Source organism: Vombatus ursinus, unplaced genomic scaffold (genome assembly GCF_900497805.2).
Source record: "Vombatus ursinus unplaced genomic scaffold, bare-nosed wombat genome assembly UNPS02001287.1, whole genome shotgun sequence".
NCBI classification, from domain to species: Eukaryota; Metazoa; Chordata; class Mammalia; order Diprotodontia; family Vombatidae; genus Vombatus; species Vombatus ursinus.
This window is the reverse complement of record NW_020941065.1, coordinates 19,254,073-19,271,748: the sequence shown is the minus strand read 5'-3', so window position 1 is coordinate 19,271,748 and position 17,676 is coordinate 19,254,073. Positions and strand designations below refer to the sequence as shown.

At 46.1% G+C, this 17,676-nt stretch overlaps 1 protein-coding gene across 2 annotated transcripts in view; it reads right to left on the bottom strand.

Annotated features, from left to right (window-relative positions):
* Positions 1-17,676, bottom strand: part of OSBP2 (oxysterol binding protein 2) — a 278,206-nt gene that overhangs the window by 28,160 nt on the left and 232,370 nt on the right. For both annotated transcript variants that reach the window (XM_027865466.1, XM_027865472.1), the window contains exons 5-7: positions 12,995-13,181; positions 4,454-4,556; positions 275-332 (exon numbers count right to left, since the gene is read on the bottom strand). In XM_027865466.1, coding sequence (XP_027721267.1) covers positions 275-332; positions 4,454-4,556; positions 12,995-13,181 — 348 coding nt within the window. The remainder of the gene's footprint in view (positions 1-274; positions 333-4,453; positions 4,557-12,994; positions 13,182-17,676) is intronic.

Here is a 17,676-nt window from a genome sequence, read left to right as displayed (position 1 = left end):
CTCATACATCTGCTAGACTCACCCCCTGCAGCTTCTAGCTGCCTTCTGAGCAGGGGGAGCTCTAGGCCCATGGTGGAGGCAGCTCCTTTCCCTTGCCCAGATGGAAGTGTCATAATTTAGAAAAGACCCTAGAGAAAATTCAAGAGAGTGAAGTGCCAATTTCTGTCTCCAGGGTCAAGACGTGCCCTGTTTTCTAGCCCACAGACCTTCTGAGGCCTCCGTCGTGCACTCCCCCATCCCTGGGAGTCCACCCTCTCTGGTTCAGGTTACTCACATGGTCCTCTGCATTCCAGTCATCCACTGGGCCTGCCTCATTCCCACCTTCAGTAGATCTGTGGAAAACACAAAGGTTAGGTGGTATTTGTAGGACCTACCCGTGCAGTCCAAACTGGGCTGTCTTCAGGCACCCCAGCTTAACCAGATAATTTTCCTACTGAGCCCTCCCAGGAAAGGCCTTCCCTGATGTCTCATAAAGGCCTGTAGAGGGCAAGCTCCTGTAGATCCTCCTGGGCTGGTGGCAGGGTTTATGGCTGTTGTCCAGGAGCCAGTCCTGCTAGGAGGAGCACAAAAGCTCATTCCACTGGGTGGCAAGCCGGTGACCATCAGGGTCCTTTCCACCCCTCCCTTATGGTCCTAGGACCCCTGAATACGGCCTGTATGAAAGGACAGAGGCGCTCTGCTCTGTCTCGGTCAGGGAGAGCCCACACTCCCACAACTCGGGGCCTCTGAAGGAGTGATGGACACAGCTGTTTGTTGTAGATCCTGTGGAGGGCAGTAATAACTGTATAGGCACAATCATCTCCATTTGCACATGGGGATGCACGCTGGCGAGCCTTCCCTGGCCCAGCATGCACGCAGCCCTCTCTGACTCTGCTCTCTCCTGGATGGGTGACGGAGCCTTTGGGGTTTGGGCTGGACCAAACGTGGTGCCTTGGTGTGCTTCTCTTCCCCCCCGTTCCAAACTCTCGGATTTCTCTTGGTGAGGCACCACGTTCTCAGAACTGCAGTGAATCCTTCCTTCGCCCTTCACCGCCACCTCCAGTCGCTTTACCAGCTCTCGTCGAGTCTTTCTCCTCGCAGTTGCCCCTTCCTTTCTGGCCCTTGTCCGGGCTGTCATCATTCATCTTCTGGCGCCTGTGCCCTCTCCCGTCTTTGACCCCTCTCCTACTCCCTCCTTAGGGCCCCCAGAGCACTAGGCTGGCATCGCCCTCAAGGCCCCATGGATGGGCTGGCTCCAAACGGATCTTTCCACTCTCATTCCTCATCACTCCTGGTCACATACTCCCTGATACAGTGAAACTGGACTAAGAGTAGTGAGGACATAACAATCGTTAGTATTGATAGGGTGCTTTAAGGTTGCCAAAGCCAACAGTGTTACCTCATTTGATTCTTACGCCATCCTTGTGAGGGAGGTGCTGTTATCATCACCCCCATTTTACAGATAAGGAGCCCGAGGCAGGCAGAAGCTAAATGACTGCTGAGGGTCTGAGGTGGGGTACCCATTGTGCCACCCACGTCACGATATGACCTTATCCTAAGGTCCTTCCCGAGCCTCTTTGTCTTGTGAATACTTCCTTCCCTACGCGACCCAGCTCAGCGCCCCCAGCTCCAGAGAGCTTTCCCTGAACCCCCAGCTGACAATGTTCTCTGCCCGCCAAGTGCTCCTAATGCACTCTCTGCCTGGCATTCCACGGATCTCCTTACGTGTCATATCCCACTCCCACCCTCGCCCTTTGGGAATACAAGCTCTTGGAGGATAGGACCGAAGTCATTTTTATTTCTGCGTTCCCACGCTGTAGGAGCATAATAAATGCTTTCTAAAGCTTGCCTTCCAAGAGGAGATGGAAGCGGGGGCTACAGATGCGTAATTCTACATGTGATGCTAGTCTTGCTTGACCATGTTAGTTTTGCTGAAACGCTTTTTCCTTTTCCTTTCTGTTGCTGGTCACGAGGGAGACACGTTGGGAAGGAGGAAGGAAGGAGATGTAAAAACAAAAAAAAGTAATACCCACTAAATAAGATAACCCTTGCTGAATTGGAATTTGCTTTCCAGCTCTAAAGCCTGTAACTGTATTGACCATTAACTGGTCTGGGCCTTACCTCACTCTGTATAGATGTCATTATCCTCATCTGTAAAATGGGGAAACTGAGGCCCACAGAGGTAAGCTCACCTGCCCAGGGTCACCCAGCAAATGGAAGAGCTGGGACTCAAACACAGGCCTTTTGGATTCTAAGCACTCCTGTCATTTTGCCCCCAGACTTTTGGTGATGGTGATGGGTCTGGGAAAGACAAGATTCTACTGCCCTGGGTACAAGTCCCCAGTCACAACTCTTAACTGACTGTGAGCGAAACACAAACAGTGATTAAGGGACCTTCTCTCTCCCCTCCTTCAAACTGCATGGGACTAAAATTAAAATGTATTCCAAGACTGAAGGAGGATAAGATGCTGAAATTAATTAATTAGAACATGGTTAGTGAAAACCCCAGAGGTTTGGGAGACAGGAGACTTGGGTTTGGACGCCACTGGCTTTGGGACTGGGGGCAAGTCACTTCCTCTGAGGATCAGTTTCCCCATTTGCAGATGGGGATAACAATGCTTACAGTCTCTTCTTTACTGAGAATAAGGAAAGCCTTTGGTCAGCCTTTAAGGGTCCAGAAAGGTGAGCGCCAAAGGCACACCCGGCATGGGGTGGGTCATGTGACCCCGCTGTCGACTCATGCTCCATGTTGATCATGCACGCGATTTGAAGGTACCACTGAAGAGCGGCAAGTGTGGCCACGGTAGAGACCCCCCCCCCCCGTCTCAGGGTGATGTGCTAGAGCTGAGGTGAAGCACATCTGGGGAGGATGGAGGGGCCTCAGGGAGGGCAGCCTGCTCTGGCCTATCTCCAATTGAGCAGGGAAATTGGTGAAAGAAATGTCTTCCTGAAATTCGACCTGTCTGTCCAGGAAGAATTTCTTCAATCTCCCTTTCCCGTGACAGTCCTCCAGGTCTTAGAAATCAGCTCATCTACTTCTCAAGTCCACCAGGACAAACCTTTCCAGGTCCTATGATCCATCCCAGCAAACAGTAGGAAGGGTTGATAACAGTTGACAGGGCTGGGAGGCAAGGCTGAAAAGGGCCCAGAGCCTGTCTTTAAGAAGTTACTGCTCCACTGGAGAGACAGCCAGGCGGGATGGAGAGAGAGCCCTGCTCCCGGAGTCGGGAAGACTCCAATTCTAACCCTGCCCCAGACGCAGACCAGCTGGGTAACAACCATCAGCATCATCATGTTATAATCACCCTTACTCTTAGCTCCGTACAAAATCCCAGGGGTTGACAGCGGCTATTTTAAACACTGAATACACAAGCCCCTTCGTCTCTATGGGTGAAGCAACTCTGGCCACAGAAACTTTGCCCAGGGGAGGCCTAGACCTGAGGGGGGCAGACATGGGTGGGCATTAGATCACAGCTTCTCCAGCTGGAGGAGACTTCAGACATCTAGGGTACCTCTCTAGGGTACAAGAGAGAGCATGCAAGCCCAGCGAGGGGAGGGATCTGCCCAAGTAACCCTCCTGAATTCAAACCCACATCACCATGTTTTGGGGATCCCTTTCTTGGGCTCCAGCTTGTGAACCCCCTGGGGGCAGGGATGGTGTCTAGCCTCATCACTGGGCTATGTATAGATGAGGCACTTAATCCTGTTTATGAGACAAAGCAACGAATGAATGAATACTGGGCACCATGAGCTAGGCCAGGGGAGATAAGATGGGGACTCCCACTCTCTGTAAGGATCTAACAGATGCCTCACAACCGCCCTGGAGCTAGGCAGCTGGAGAATTACTGCCCCTTTCCATAGATGAGGGAATTCAGGTCTTTGAATTCTGAACCAAAGGACGAGGAGCCATGAGATTCAGAGGAAAGGGGACTTCTTGTGAGGGCTCGTGGAAGGCTTCATGGATCTGGACACTGAAGAATGGGAACAATCTCAATGAGTGGACACGGAGCAGTGAGTTGGTGGGAGGACTTCCATCTCCTGGCCTTCTCCAGTGTTCTTGGGTCCTCTCAATTTTAATTCTGTCCCTGCTCTAGACCACAATCTTAGAACCAAGAGTCTGGAACAGCCAAGCTAGAAGGAGCTCCTGGACCACCAGAGTGTTTACAGTTTAGTGACACCCCCTTCCCCGACCTCAATCCCTTTTTAAACATGAAGAAACATGATGCTGAGAAGTTAACTTGTGTAAGGTACTGTACAGAGAGTTAGTCAATAGTACGGCCAGCCCCCGTACCCAGCTGCCCCACAAGGGGCAGGGTCATGTTTTGTCCATATTTAGTATCTTTCCTAGAACCCAGAATTTTTGTGCCTCTGAGGCACCTGATAAAAGTTTCCTGGGCAGACTTGTGCAATCTGGCCGGGCTACTGGTGAAGGGCCACCACTTGGTGGGCGGGGACAAGGAGCACAAAGACATACCTGCTGTCTTTAGGATCTGTGATTACTGTGATGAAAGACGAATCTTCCATGGCGTCAAAATACTCTGTATCCTCATCTTCATCACTGATGTACCCTTTGACCCCTAGGAAAATACTTCAGGTTATCCCCATGGTCACCAGTCAGTCAGTCTACAGATTCAATATGTAATCATACAGCTTCCTGCTAAATGGACACCCAGCTGATCCAATGCCCCAAGAGGCTTCCTCCTAACACACTGGGATAACCTGGGGGGCTGTTCCCATGGAGCCCCCTCCATTCCCATAATAATAATGACGATGAACACAAACCCAACCCAACCTACAACAATCCTTCCCATGGTTCCTCAAGGTTCCTACAACCCTTCCCTCACCACCACCTTATGCAGTAAGGTGCACTGTGCAGCTGAGGGGCCTTCGCTGGGTGGGAGGCCAGTGCTATTTCTTGGTGGTGCCTCTGGCCCCAAACTGCCCTGCCATTTTTAGACAGTTAGTAGACTCCGCTGACTATCGAAAGGGGGAAGACTCCTCTCCTCTTGGGGTCTGTCTCAGTTTTTTCATCTATGAACGGAGGGGGTTGGAACAGCTCCTGATCCCTCTGACAGTCTGAGATTCAGTTCAATATTTCCTGCTTCTTTCTTTTTTTTTAAAGCTCATTTTCCCACGTTCTCCACTGGGGAACCCAGGGCTGGAGGACCGTTAGGAAAGCGTTGGAGCCAGCAGGAAGCTCACAGGATGGAATGCAGACACCAGGGCTGGTCCTTGGTTCTCACCAATCAGAAGCCTTTCTCCAAGCCCAGGCTTCCTGGTGTGGCCCTGGCCAGCAACATGTCTAAGATGGTCCTCGTGGCTTTCAGTAGCTGGGCTTAGCATCCTGGTTCTGTCCTCCCTGGCCCCCCTTGGCTTGCCCTGTCAGTGCCCATGCTACCTGCTCCCACCTGATTGTAGGCTACCTCTGGCCTCCAAAACATCTGTGTTCCTGTCCTAGGCCACTCTGCTGAAGACCAGGAGTGCTAGGTCTGAGTTTAAATCCCAGCTCCTTCACGGCCATGGGTCTGTCTGGGTGTTGGAGGTCCCTCCTAGCTCTAACGAGGAGACGAAGATTTACGGACACTAAAAGGGCTGATTTTAGCTCAAATTCTGGTAGATTCCTGGTGACTAGGCCTTTCTCTAATAACTCTCCCTGTGCGGGCCCTGGAGGCCCCTAGAGTCCCAGAAGCCCGCTTCTCACCAGCTGCGCCTTACTCCTCTAAGAGCCAACCTGGACAGGGCCTAGAACACCAGAGGCAATGAGGTGACCCAAGAGAGAAAGCCTCACTGAGCTTCTGATTATTCCCTGTCTAAGTTGTTTGTGGGGCTTTTGCTAGGCAAGTTATCTGAAAGATCACTGTCTTTTCCTCGGAATGTTCAGTCTCTTTCATTTCTATCCCTAGAGGCCTCTTTTTCTAACCTCCACCCCAGCTTGTGAAGTCAGTCTTCTTTGATGGAGCCAAGGACAGTGACCCACAATTCTCAGTCTGAGCCTCACTTCCACTGTCCACCTCAGGGACAGTGACTAGTACCTAATGGATGACAATTTCTCCAAAAATCTCTCTTAAGGATCATGTAGACAATTTTTTTTTAGCAACTTGAGTAGATCTGGAGAAACAAGACGTGTTTCTTCTCCCCTTGGATCTCTATCTGTCTGTACCATTTCCCATAGGCATCTCTAACTCAACTCCAAAGCTGAACATTACCTTTCCTTCCAAAGTTCCCCGGGGCTGCCAAAGATGCTGCCATCTTCCTGCCTGCCCAGGCCCACCGCTTGTACTCCTCCCTCATACTCCCACATATCCCTTCCATTGTCAAACCTTGTCACTTCTTCCTTCACAATATCTCTCCTATACAAACGCTTCCAGTCACTCTCCTGATTCAGGTCTTCACCGTCTCTTCCCGAGACTATTACAACAACCTCTGCACTTCCACGAAGCCTCCCCTTGGCTGCCAAAGTGATTTTAAAGTGGACCTGTCCCCAGTGACTCTCATTCTCTTCCTGGTTCCCTATGACCTCCAGGATCAAACACAAAGCCTTTGCGATCTCTCCAGCCTCCTTATACTGCGCTCCCTTCCCCATACTTGATGAACCACATACAGAGGCCTCCTGGTCATTGCTCAAGCACAACTGTCCAGAATTTCCCCTCTTCCTGTTCTTCCTCCTCACCGATGCCCTTTCAGTTTTCCTGGCTTTCTTGAAGACTCCTCCAATCTGACCTGCAGGAGGCCTTTCCATCTATTCTGTCTGTGTCTTGTGTGTACCTTGTTATTTGCGTGTTGTCTCCCCCAGGAGCCTGTGAGCCCCCTGAGAACAGGGACAGTTGTTTTGCCTTTCTTGGTCTCCCTAGTACCCGTCACATAGTTAAGTACTTGAAAAATGTCTGCGGACTGACTTTTCTCTTAGTGCCTTCCCTATGAGATCATCTCTAATTTATCTCGTCTGTCTGTCCATCTTGTCTGTCTGTCTAGCTTGTATATTGGTTGTGGTTGTTCAGTCGTTTTTAGCTGTGTCTGACTCTCTGTGACCTCATTTGGGGTTTTCTTGGGAAAGATACTAGAATGGTTTGCCACGTCCTTCTCTGGCTCATTTTGCAGCTAAGGAAACTGAGGTAAACAGGGTGAAATGACTTGCCCAGCGTCACACAACTAGTAAGTGTCTGAAGCCATATTTGAACACATGAACATAAGTCTTCTTCACACCAAGCCCAGTGCTCTACTATTGCCACCTTGCTGCCCTTTGTACATAGCTGTTGGCATGTTTTCTTCCTAATTAGATTGTGAGCTCCTTGAGGGCAGGGACTGTCTTTTTCCTTTCTTTGTATCCCCAACAATGAGCACAGGACTTGGCACACAGGATAGCAGGTTCTAATGAAATGCTTGATGATTTGACTCCTCAGATCTTACACAACTCCCCCTCCTCCCTCTCTCTCAGCTGAGAATCTCCCTATGACCTCTCTCTTCTCCATTTCTCTTTGTAGCAAAATTCCCTGACCATGATCCCTCCCTCTCGCCTCCTTTCCCCCCAACTCTGAAAATGAGGTAGCCCACGTCCTTGCCAAGTTCAGCCCTTCTACATGTGCCCCTGATCTCATGCAGTACTGTCTTCCCCAGCAGAATGCATCCTCAACCATCCCCTCTCCTGAATCTTTAACCCCTCCCTACCTAGTGGCGACATCCCTACTGCCTTCAAACATACCCAAGTCTCCCTATCCTTACAAAACTCTCCCTAGACCATATCATCCCCTCCAGCTGTCTTCTCTCTCTCTTCCTTTTCTCCTTCTAAACTCCTAGAAAAAGCTGTTCATACTCATTTCCCCCACTTCCTTTCTTCACATTTTCTTCTTGACCCTCTGTGGTTTGGTTTCCAAACTCCTCTGACACTGCTCTCTCCAGAGTGACAAGTGACTTCTTCTTAATGGCCAAATTTCTTAATCCTCATCCTCTCTGCTGCACCTGACATTGCTAACCATCCTTTGTCCTCTTGACTCTTCCCTCCTTGGCTTTTCGTGACCCTGCTCTCTCCTGGTTCTCCTCTTACCTGTCTGACTCGCTCCTTCTCAGGCTCCTTGGCTGGTGCATCATTATCCTTAGCATAGTCCCTAGCTGTGTGAGGGCTCCTCAAGGCTCTGTTCTGGACCTTCTTCTCTCTGTGACTTCATTGGTTCCCATTATTTTTATGCACATGATTCACAGATCTCTTCCAAACTTCCCTATTTTGCCAAAGACATCACTATTCTTCCAGTCTCCCAGGTGTGCAACCTCAGCATTATCTTCAACTGTTCACTCTCCCTGACACCCTCCCTGTCCCATCCCCGGCACCCCTTCCAAGTCTAATCTATTGCCAAATCTTGCTGCTTCAAACTTCACAGCCTCCCTTGTTCTGAGACCCTCTCTCTCCTTTTTTAGGCCCTTAACACTTCTTACCTAGCTGAGTTCAAGGATCTCCTAATCAGTCTCTTTGAGCCAAGTATCTCCCCACAGAAACCAGCATGCCACCCTGCCCCCCAACTTAATAAGCTCTAGGAGCTCCCTGCTGCCATGGAGCACTTTAAAGGCCTTTATTACCAGACCCCAAAATATCTTTCCGGCCTCATTTTTATAATGCTTCCCCTTTTATTTTCTGCAATTCGGGCAAATTGGCTTTGTCTCTGTTCCTCACCCTTGGTGCCTTTCACTGGTCATGGCTATCCCCTTTGCCTGGAATACACTCACTCCTCATTTCCATCTAACAGAATTCCTCTCCCTTCAAGACAAAATTAAAGGACGACCTCCTCTATGAAGCTTTTCCTGACCCCCCTAAATGTTGGCATGCCCCTCCCCAATACCTTGTGTTTAATTACTTAGCACTGATTTGTATGTGCTCTTTGTATACATAATTATTTTGTGAATACTTTTATATGTATAACTAAGAGTGATGCTCAACAGAAAAAAGGGGGCCGAGGGTTAAGATTTACAAAGCAGTAACACAGAAACTGTTTAGAAGAAGGAACCCAAAATACATACTGTAGAAGCTTTTATTCTATGAGAAACATGAAAATAAAGAAGGGTTAAATAAGTGTAAGAGCTATGAATCAAAGAATAAAATAGACAGAGAATATAAGGAATGAAGAGAATGAGGGAAAGAAATTCTTTTTAGGAAAAAGGCACAAAGGAGGAATATTAATCGCTCATGGATTGGCTGAAACAATATAATAAAAATTACAACACTACCTAAGTTAGTTTACTTATTTGGTGCCATATCAATCAAACCAACAAAGGATTACTTTATAGACCTTGAAAAAATAACAAGATTCACTTGGAGAAACAAAAGGTCAAGAGTATCAAGGGAATTAATGGAAAAACGTGAGGCCTAGCAGTACCAGAACTGTACTACAAAGTCATAATTGCCAAAACAATGTAGTACTGGGTAAGACACAGAAAATTAAATTAGTAGAACAGATTAGGTACAAGATAAACAGAAACAAATGAGAACAGTTGCCTAGAATTTGATTAATTCAAAGATTCCAGGTATTGGGGCAAGAACTTACTTGATTCAACAAAAATTGTTGGGAAAAGTAGAAAGTAATCTGGCAAAAACCAGGTATAGTTCAGCATCTCACACTGTATGCCAAGATAAGCTCCAAATAGAGATATGATTCAGACATAAACGGAGACACCATAAACAAATTAGGAGAGCATGGAAGATGTTATCTGTCAGATCTATGGATAAGGGTAGAGTTCATGGTGAAATGAGAGAAAGAGAGGTTCAGAGGAAGTAAAATGGATAATTCTGATTATATAAAAATTAGAAAAGTTTTTGGAAAAAACAAAACCAATGCAGCTAAAATGAAAAGAAGCAAGAAACTGGAGGAAAAAAAATCTTTGCAGCATGTTTCTCTGATAAAGTCCTCATTTTGAAAATATAGAGGGAATTGATTCAAATTTATAAGAATGAGAGCCATTTCCCAACTGCTAAATGGTCAAAGGATATGAATAGGCAGTTTTCAGAGGAAACATCCAAAGTATCAATAGTCATATGAAAATATGCTCTAGGACAGCGAGGTGGCACAGTACACGGAGCTCCTGCCTTGGAGTCAGGAGGACCTGAGTTCAAATGTGACCTTAGACACATGACACTAGCTGTGTGACGCTGGGCAAGACACTTAACCCTGAATGTCTCACCAAAAAGGAAAAACAAAATGCTCTGATAATTACAAAAATGCAAATTAAAACAACAGTGAGGTACCACTTCACACCCATAGGATCAGTGGAGTTGACAATGAAAAAAAAAAAAGAAAATGATAAATGCTAGAGGGCCTGTGAGAAAACAGGTAGATTAATGCACTATTGGTGGAGCTATGAATAAGCCCAACCATTTTGGAACGCAACGTGGACCTATGCCCAAAAAACTACTAAACTGTGCATACTCTTTGATTCACAGATGCCACCACTAGGTCTATACTACAAAGGGATCAAAGAAGGAAGAAAAGGACCCAAATGTACAAAAATATTTATAGCCGTTCTTTTTTGTAGGGGCAAAGAATCGACGATGTCCATCAACTGAAGAATGGCTAAACAAATTACAGTATATAAATGTGATGGAATACTATTGTGCTATAACAAATTATTAAAGAGATGGTTTCAGAAAAATCTGGGGACATCTGTTTGAACTGATAGAAGGGACGTGAACAGAACCAGACGAACAGCACATACGATGACAGTAATGTGATAAAGGCAGACAGCCGAAAGACTTGGTGACTCCGATAAAGACAAATGACCAGAGGACTCGTGATGAAGCAGCTGCCCACCCTCAGAGAAGGGACGGACTCAGAGGGGAGATGAAGCATATTCACTGTTCTTTTTTGGGGGGAGGAGGGATCATGGATAATACATTTGTTTTGCTTGACTATATTTGTAAATGGTTTTGTTTCCTTTGTATTCTCAATAGATAGGGTATGGGGATGGGAAGAAGAGAAATCATAACTGAAAAAGAAAATAAAGACTTAAAAAAAGAAAAAGGTACCGACAATGAAATAAAAAAAAACTAATGAACAAAACAAGCTGAAGACGAGCAGAGAAAGAGAGATTTTACTTGATTAACAAGGAGAAAAAAGGGAAAAATTAAATAACCAGATGAAAGCAAAAAGACAAAGGATCTAATGAGTTTTAAAAAACTCTGAAACTCAGGCAAACAGAGATCAGCTGACTTGCCCAGCTAGCAAACGTTTAAGAGGGGATTAGATCTGAGGTGTTCCTGATTCCAAGTACAGTATGGCCATGCACAACAAATGAAGAAGGGAAAGAAAAATCCTAATTTGGAAAGCCATTATTAGGGACAAATGAAAGAAAACATAAACCTAACTTTAACCATAACTTTAAATGTGAATGGATTAAACATTCCAACAAAATGAAACAGAGTGTGACTGACACTGGTTAGGAAAACAAAACCCCACAAACTGTTGTTTAAAAGAAGGACATTTAAAGAACAAAGACACATTTTTTGGTTGATGTTCAGTCATTTTAAGTCATGTCTGAAAAAATCTACGTCTTTATAACCTCCATTTTTATAACTTAGTTTTGCCTTTTGGAGCCATGCTGAGGAAGTCGTTCCTGTAAATAGGTCCAATCTATGGGATATTAGACCATCCCTTAGCTTCTCCTCTCAGCAATGTCCCTACTTCCTCAGATTGTTCAATTCTCTTACGTGACTGCCAGTCCTCTCACAAGTCTGGCCATCTTCCTTGGGACATACTGTAACTTGTCAAGGTCCTTCCTAATAGACTGCTCCCAGAATTGGTCTTGAAATGCTTAGGGGGGGAAGACAGTGGTAATATTACTTCCCTTGTTCAGAAGGCATTGCTGGGGACTGATGATAAAGCTTGGGCAGGAAAGGGAAGAGCTCAGAGCACAAGCAGAGTTTCCATCACTGCTGCCAACTGAAGGGAAGGTCTTTTGAAAAGAAAGCAAAGCTGGAATGTAAACATGTAGTTAAGAAGACTGTCTACACCTGGGATTTGGCTTTTGAGGCCACAGCCTAAAGTTCAGAAATGATGGTCTTGTGGTAGGCATCGAGTCTACCCAACAAAGACTGGCAAAAACAGATCTGTAAGGAGATTGCAAATCTAACCAAAAAGGCTTGAAACTGAAAAGTGATTGGGGAAGCAATTGCTAAGTTAGATCCCACTGAAAGGATTTACATCATAGGGAATGCTTATTAATTTACAGGAGACAAAATCCAAGAAAAGTTCAGCAATAAAACACTTGGCCTCAGATAAAGTCTATACTCAAATGCACAAAGTATGGGTGAAAAATGAAATGAATTAGCTATCCTGATGACAGGAGGTAAATCAGATCTCAGAGGATCACTGAAGTCATCTACCTTGTAACTGGCAGATGATTCTGGGAAGCTAGAGATAAGTATGTTAAAGACCTATGATTTGGTCTGTATGAGAATTCCCTTGGGGGCGGGCAGCTCAATGTTAAAAAGTCATTCTTTGTGCACTAGCAATGCTTTCCCTCCCCCTCATCCACCATTCAGGAACCATTCCTGACGCCCCTTGTTAGCTCTCTCCTTCTTGAAATTATTCTGCTGTATCCTCCACACCCTAGAAGAGTGGAAGCTTGCTGTGGGCAGGGACTATTCTGATTTTGTCTCTGTACCTTCGGTGTCAAAAACAGTGCCTGATAAATGTTTGCTGAACTGCAGTCTGCCCTGTGAGGCTAAAAAGGGCAAGCCCGATCCTTCTTGGGCATCTTGTTTCCTCCTAAGGCTTCTCCTCTAGGATCACAAGGCTCACAAGAGATCAGAGGTTAGTTAGCTCAACCCTGTCATTTGACTGTGTTAAGGCCCTGCAGGGAGGACCAGAAGCAGGTCTTGAACCACCTCACTGCTGTGCTTTTGGCCCTGGCCCCACACAAGTCTTCTGTAAGGACATGATGATGACAGCAATGGGGATGTACTCCAAAGTCCCGGGCTGGCCCGGCCCTCCCCAGGACCCTCCCCTGCCTCCAGCCCCGGCAGGGATCCACTCACCCTGGGGGAGGCTGTCAGATGCGGGGTTGGCTTGGCCCCCGCGGCAGGCTCGTTCCAAGCTGTTATGCTGTTTGGCTAACTGCTCGATGGTCTCCTCCAGGCGGACCCTTTGCTCCTGCTCATACTGTAGGGCTCTTTGCCATTTCCGACTGTGTATTTCTGCTAGTTCCAAGAAGTCCCGACAAGCCTAAGAGAAGAATCGCCCCATGTTAGCCAGGCCTGGCGCTGGGGCACATAGCCTCCTCACTCTTGCCTGCACTCTGGCCCCCAGGGCACGTGCAGCACTGATGGGGTTGGGGATCAGCTCACTATTTAACATCTTCGGTTTCCTTAGGTATAAAAACAAGAGAGTTGGGTTAGATGACCCTCGGGTACTTTCTAGCTCTAAATCTTAGGAGACTTAACCATTTAGCCACTTTTCACCCAGTTTTCTCATCTGTAAAACGGATACACTATTGGCACCTACCTCTCAGGGCTATTGTGAGGGCCAAATGAGATCATGCACATAAAAGTCTTCTGTAAACTTCAAAGGGCTGGCAAATGGTGACACCCTCTCTGTACTTTTTCTAATTTAATGCTATGATTACATCACCCTTCTTAGAGAAAACCTGTGCAACCCCTGCACTTCTTGCATAAAGCTGAGATCTGCAACCCTGACACAGAGACCCTCCACCACTCATTCTACTCTCCTGGACAGGGCTCTATGTCCCACTCACATTGGACTAGCACTCCTCCCCCACTGTCACTGATGGGTCAATCGGCAAGCATGGATTAATTGCCTGCTGGTTGCCCGACACGATGCTCCTCAAAATGAGCGTACTATGCTCTGCTCTGGGAGGTAAGCAAGTACATGCAAATGTATGTCTGTCATAAACAGAAAGTGCATCAACACATGGTAGAGTAGGAGACAGGGCCTAGAGTTGAGGGAAATCAGGAAAGGCTTCAGGGAGATGATGTTTGGTCTGTATCTTAAACCTAGGGAGAAATGCCTTCCCGGGAGAGCCAGTGCACAGGAAAGGAGCCTGGAGATGGGCCGCGATGTGGGGGAGGCCTGTCCAGGAAGGCTGGAAAGACTGGCTGGGCCCAGGGGCTGGCTCTTCCAGGTCTCTTCTCCCTCCTCAAACGTCTCCAGCAGATCCCTGGTCCCCTCCTTTGTGCTTGCCTCTTCTTACTTACATCACAGTCATTTGTCCACATGTTTGTCTGGGCCATTTGATCATAGTTCCTCGAGGCAAGGGTCTGCCACATACATCCACATCACAGTGCCTTATCTCCATTCAGTAGGCACTTGACAAATGCTTGTTTGTTCCCATGGAGACAGGGAATAGAGCTCTGAGGACAAGAATCCACCTCTGTTTTCCTCGCACCAGGCACAAGGCTCTGCACAAGGCAGGTGTTAAATTAATGCTGGCAGAAGGGGACACTATGAGCTTGGTAAGGAGCTCTTCCATCACCCCTTCCTCAGCCCCAGGGCATGCTGGCAGGAAAGTCTGGGATGCTACCTCCTGTAGGAAATGAGGATCTTGTCTCTCTCTGGCAGGATCATCCACTTCTTCCCAGATGCTCCTACCTCCAGAGTGCCACCCGGCACTCCACGGCATCTAGAGAACTGCTCGGCATGCTAGAAAGTGCTGCCTGGGGTACACCTCCCTAGCTTCTCTCAGTCCACTCACACCAAAAGTCATTCACCCATCCTTCTCTCTGGACCTAGGACCAGAAAGCTCTTATGAAGTCCAGCTCTCATTTTGGAGGAAGGAGACCCAGGAGGGTGAAATCACTTGTTTGAGGCCACAGAGAGCGTCTTTCCTTTTTTTTTTCAAAAACATTTTTACTAGCTATGAAGCAAGGACTAAAAATATAAACTTTTCACAAAGATTATTATAGTGTTGCAGCAAAGTTAAGACCTGAGCTAGGCTCGAGCCTCTGCTAGGACCCCTGAACCTGACAACCAACTGAATGGCAGCCCCAGCCTGGTCTCCCCTAAGGAGCCCTGGGCCTTGTCATCTTGGCCTTTGTTTTCCTGGTGATTTCTGTGGGACCTTGAGGCAGGGCATACGGATTATTTTTCGCTGAAACCAATTTCTCAAAAGGATATGTGGTTATTGATGTAGCTGGAGACAAAGGGCTACTGAGTATACTGCCTCCAGAAGCATGCTGGCTATCTGAGAGGTTGCCTGGGAGCTGTGGGCCGCATGTCCCAGAGTCATCTCTGGACAACCCCTATGACTGTGGGCCCCTTACCTGCCCCTATCCCTGACAGCTGTATGCCAACCTTCGGGAAGTGGTAATTTTCTGCATGGGGGCTGGGGTCTAGGAATTCTATGTTATCATGACCCTTCTGTGCGTAAAACGTCTGCACTCAGATACGGTGCACAGGTGATCCTTCGCTGAGTTTCCCCTCAAGTCCTGGCAGGCCTGCAGTGCTGGAGAGGCCTCCAGCACAGGCCTGAGGAGGAATGATGCTGTTGTCTCACACTAATCCTAGTTAAATTCAGATGGGCTCATGACTGAAAAGCTGGTCACCAGAGAATGGTTTGTTTTTGGTCAGAGCAGCTCACAGAGGCCACTGATCAAAGCACTGAATGGCTGGGGTGTACAGGAGTGGAGAGGGTTTTACCTTGCTGGAATCATGGGCCCCGCAAGTATTAAATGCACACAAGAGTACTTTGAAAAACCCGACTGTTGTACAAATGTCAGAAATTACATTTGTAAAAAGCAAAATAAGAAACTCAAAAATCTCTAGAGAAGGTCAAGAAGCAAGCTGAAGCAATTCCCAATTTGTGTCAGCGTTTCAAAGAGCAATGTGAGCAGCTCATAACTGTCTGAAACAGGAAGCTTCCCTTCATTCATTCATTTCTTCACCATTCTGGAAACATTTACTTGGCACTTACAAGGGGGTTAGGAGGCTGTGGGGGATACATAGTGGAAGGAGATACAGACCGTGCCAGCAGGGAGCTTATAACCTCTCAATAGGGGAGATGAGCTGGGCACAAATAACTCAAACTAGAGGCAGAGTGAGTACCGTCTTAGAATTAGAGAATTTGAATGGAAGAGGGAGAGTGCCAGAGAAGGTTAGGGCAAGATGAGTTTCAGATGAAGGATATCTGGGCAAGGATTCATCAACAGAGCAGCATCTGAACTGGGTCTTTCCTTTTTTTAAAGCACAGAAAATTTTTATCTTTTGTTTTTTTTAAAAAAAATTCCAAATTCTTTCCATCTCCCTATACCCTCTACCACCCCCCTGTGAAGGCAAGACAGACAAAATCCACCACAAATATATATAGTCATGAAAAACAAATTTCTGCATTAAGCCATATTCAAAAAAGAAAGAAAGAAAATAAAAAGAAAGAAAAATATGGTTCAATCTGTACCCTGAGTCCATCAGCTCTTTGTCTGGAGGTGGGCAGCACCATGGGTCCTTTGGAGCTGTAGCTGGTCATCATGCTGATCAGTTACTAAGTCTTTTACAGTTGTTTGTTTTTAAAATATTGCTGTTATTATAAAAATTGTTCTTCTGGTTCTGTTCACTTTGCTCCGTATCAGTTCATATAAATCTTCCCAGGTTTTCTGAAACCATCTCCTTTCCTCACTCTTACAGTACAACATTATTCCAACACATTTATATATCACATCTTGTTCAGCCATCCTCCAGCTGATGGGCATCTCCTCAGTTTATAATTCTTTGCTACCACAAAAAGAGCTGCTGTACCTGTTTTTGTACGAATGAGTCCTTTTCCTCTTTCTTTGGGTTATGTGTGTAGTGGCAGTATTGCCGAGTCAAAGGGTATGCACAGCTTAATAATTTTTTGGCATGTTCCAAATTGCTTTCCAGAATGGTTGGGTTTGTTCATAGCTCCAACAACAGTGTACCTGTTTTCCCACATCCCCTCTAGCACTTGTCATTTTCCTTTTTGGTCATCTTGGTCAATCTGATAGGTGTGAGATGGTACCTCAGAGTTGTTTTTTAATTTGCATTTCTCTAATTATTGGTGATTCAGAGCAATTTTTCATGATGATTTTTATTTCTTCCTCTGAAAGCTGCTATGTTTATCCTTTGACCACCTATCAGTTGGGGAATGGCTCTTATTCCTGTAAATTTGGGTCAGTTCCCTGTATATTTTAGAAATGACTTTCATCAGAGAAACTTGCTGCAAAGTTCCCTCCTTTATTCCCATTTTGTATTTTTCGTCTAACTTTAGCTACATTGGTTTTGTTTGTACGTAAACTTTAAAAAATTCTCTATAATCAAAATTGTCACAGAAAGGTCAGAATTCGAGGGAATTACTAGGGAGAAAAAATGTTTTGCATATTACCTATTTTATTTTGTACGCTGCATGATATGAGTTACTTCATGGTAACTGTGTTTGTTAGGTTACATATTATCAGAATTAACATTTTGTTATAAAGAATCATATGCAGAAAAGTGTATTTTCAGCAATCTCTAACAAAAGTTTCCAATTTTTAGTGGTCATGGGAATCTAACTCTCTATTTCCAATAGATTCAATGTGTCAACATTTGCATTTTTTACTTTTGTGCCATTTTCTAAGAATGCTCTTCCCCCAAAATTAAGGATTGACTTATATGGTTTGAGATGTTTGTCTGTGCCTAATTTCTGCCAGATTACTTTTCAGTTTTCCCAACAGTTTTTGTCAAATAGTGAATTCTTGCCCCAATAATTGAG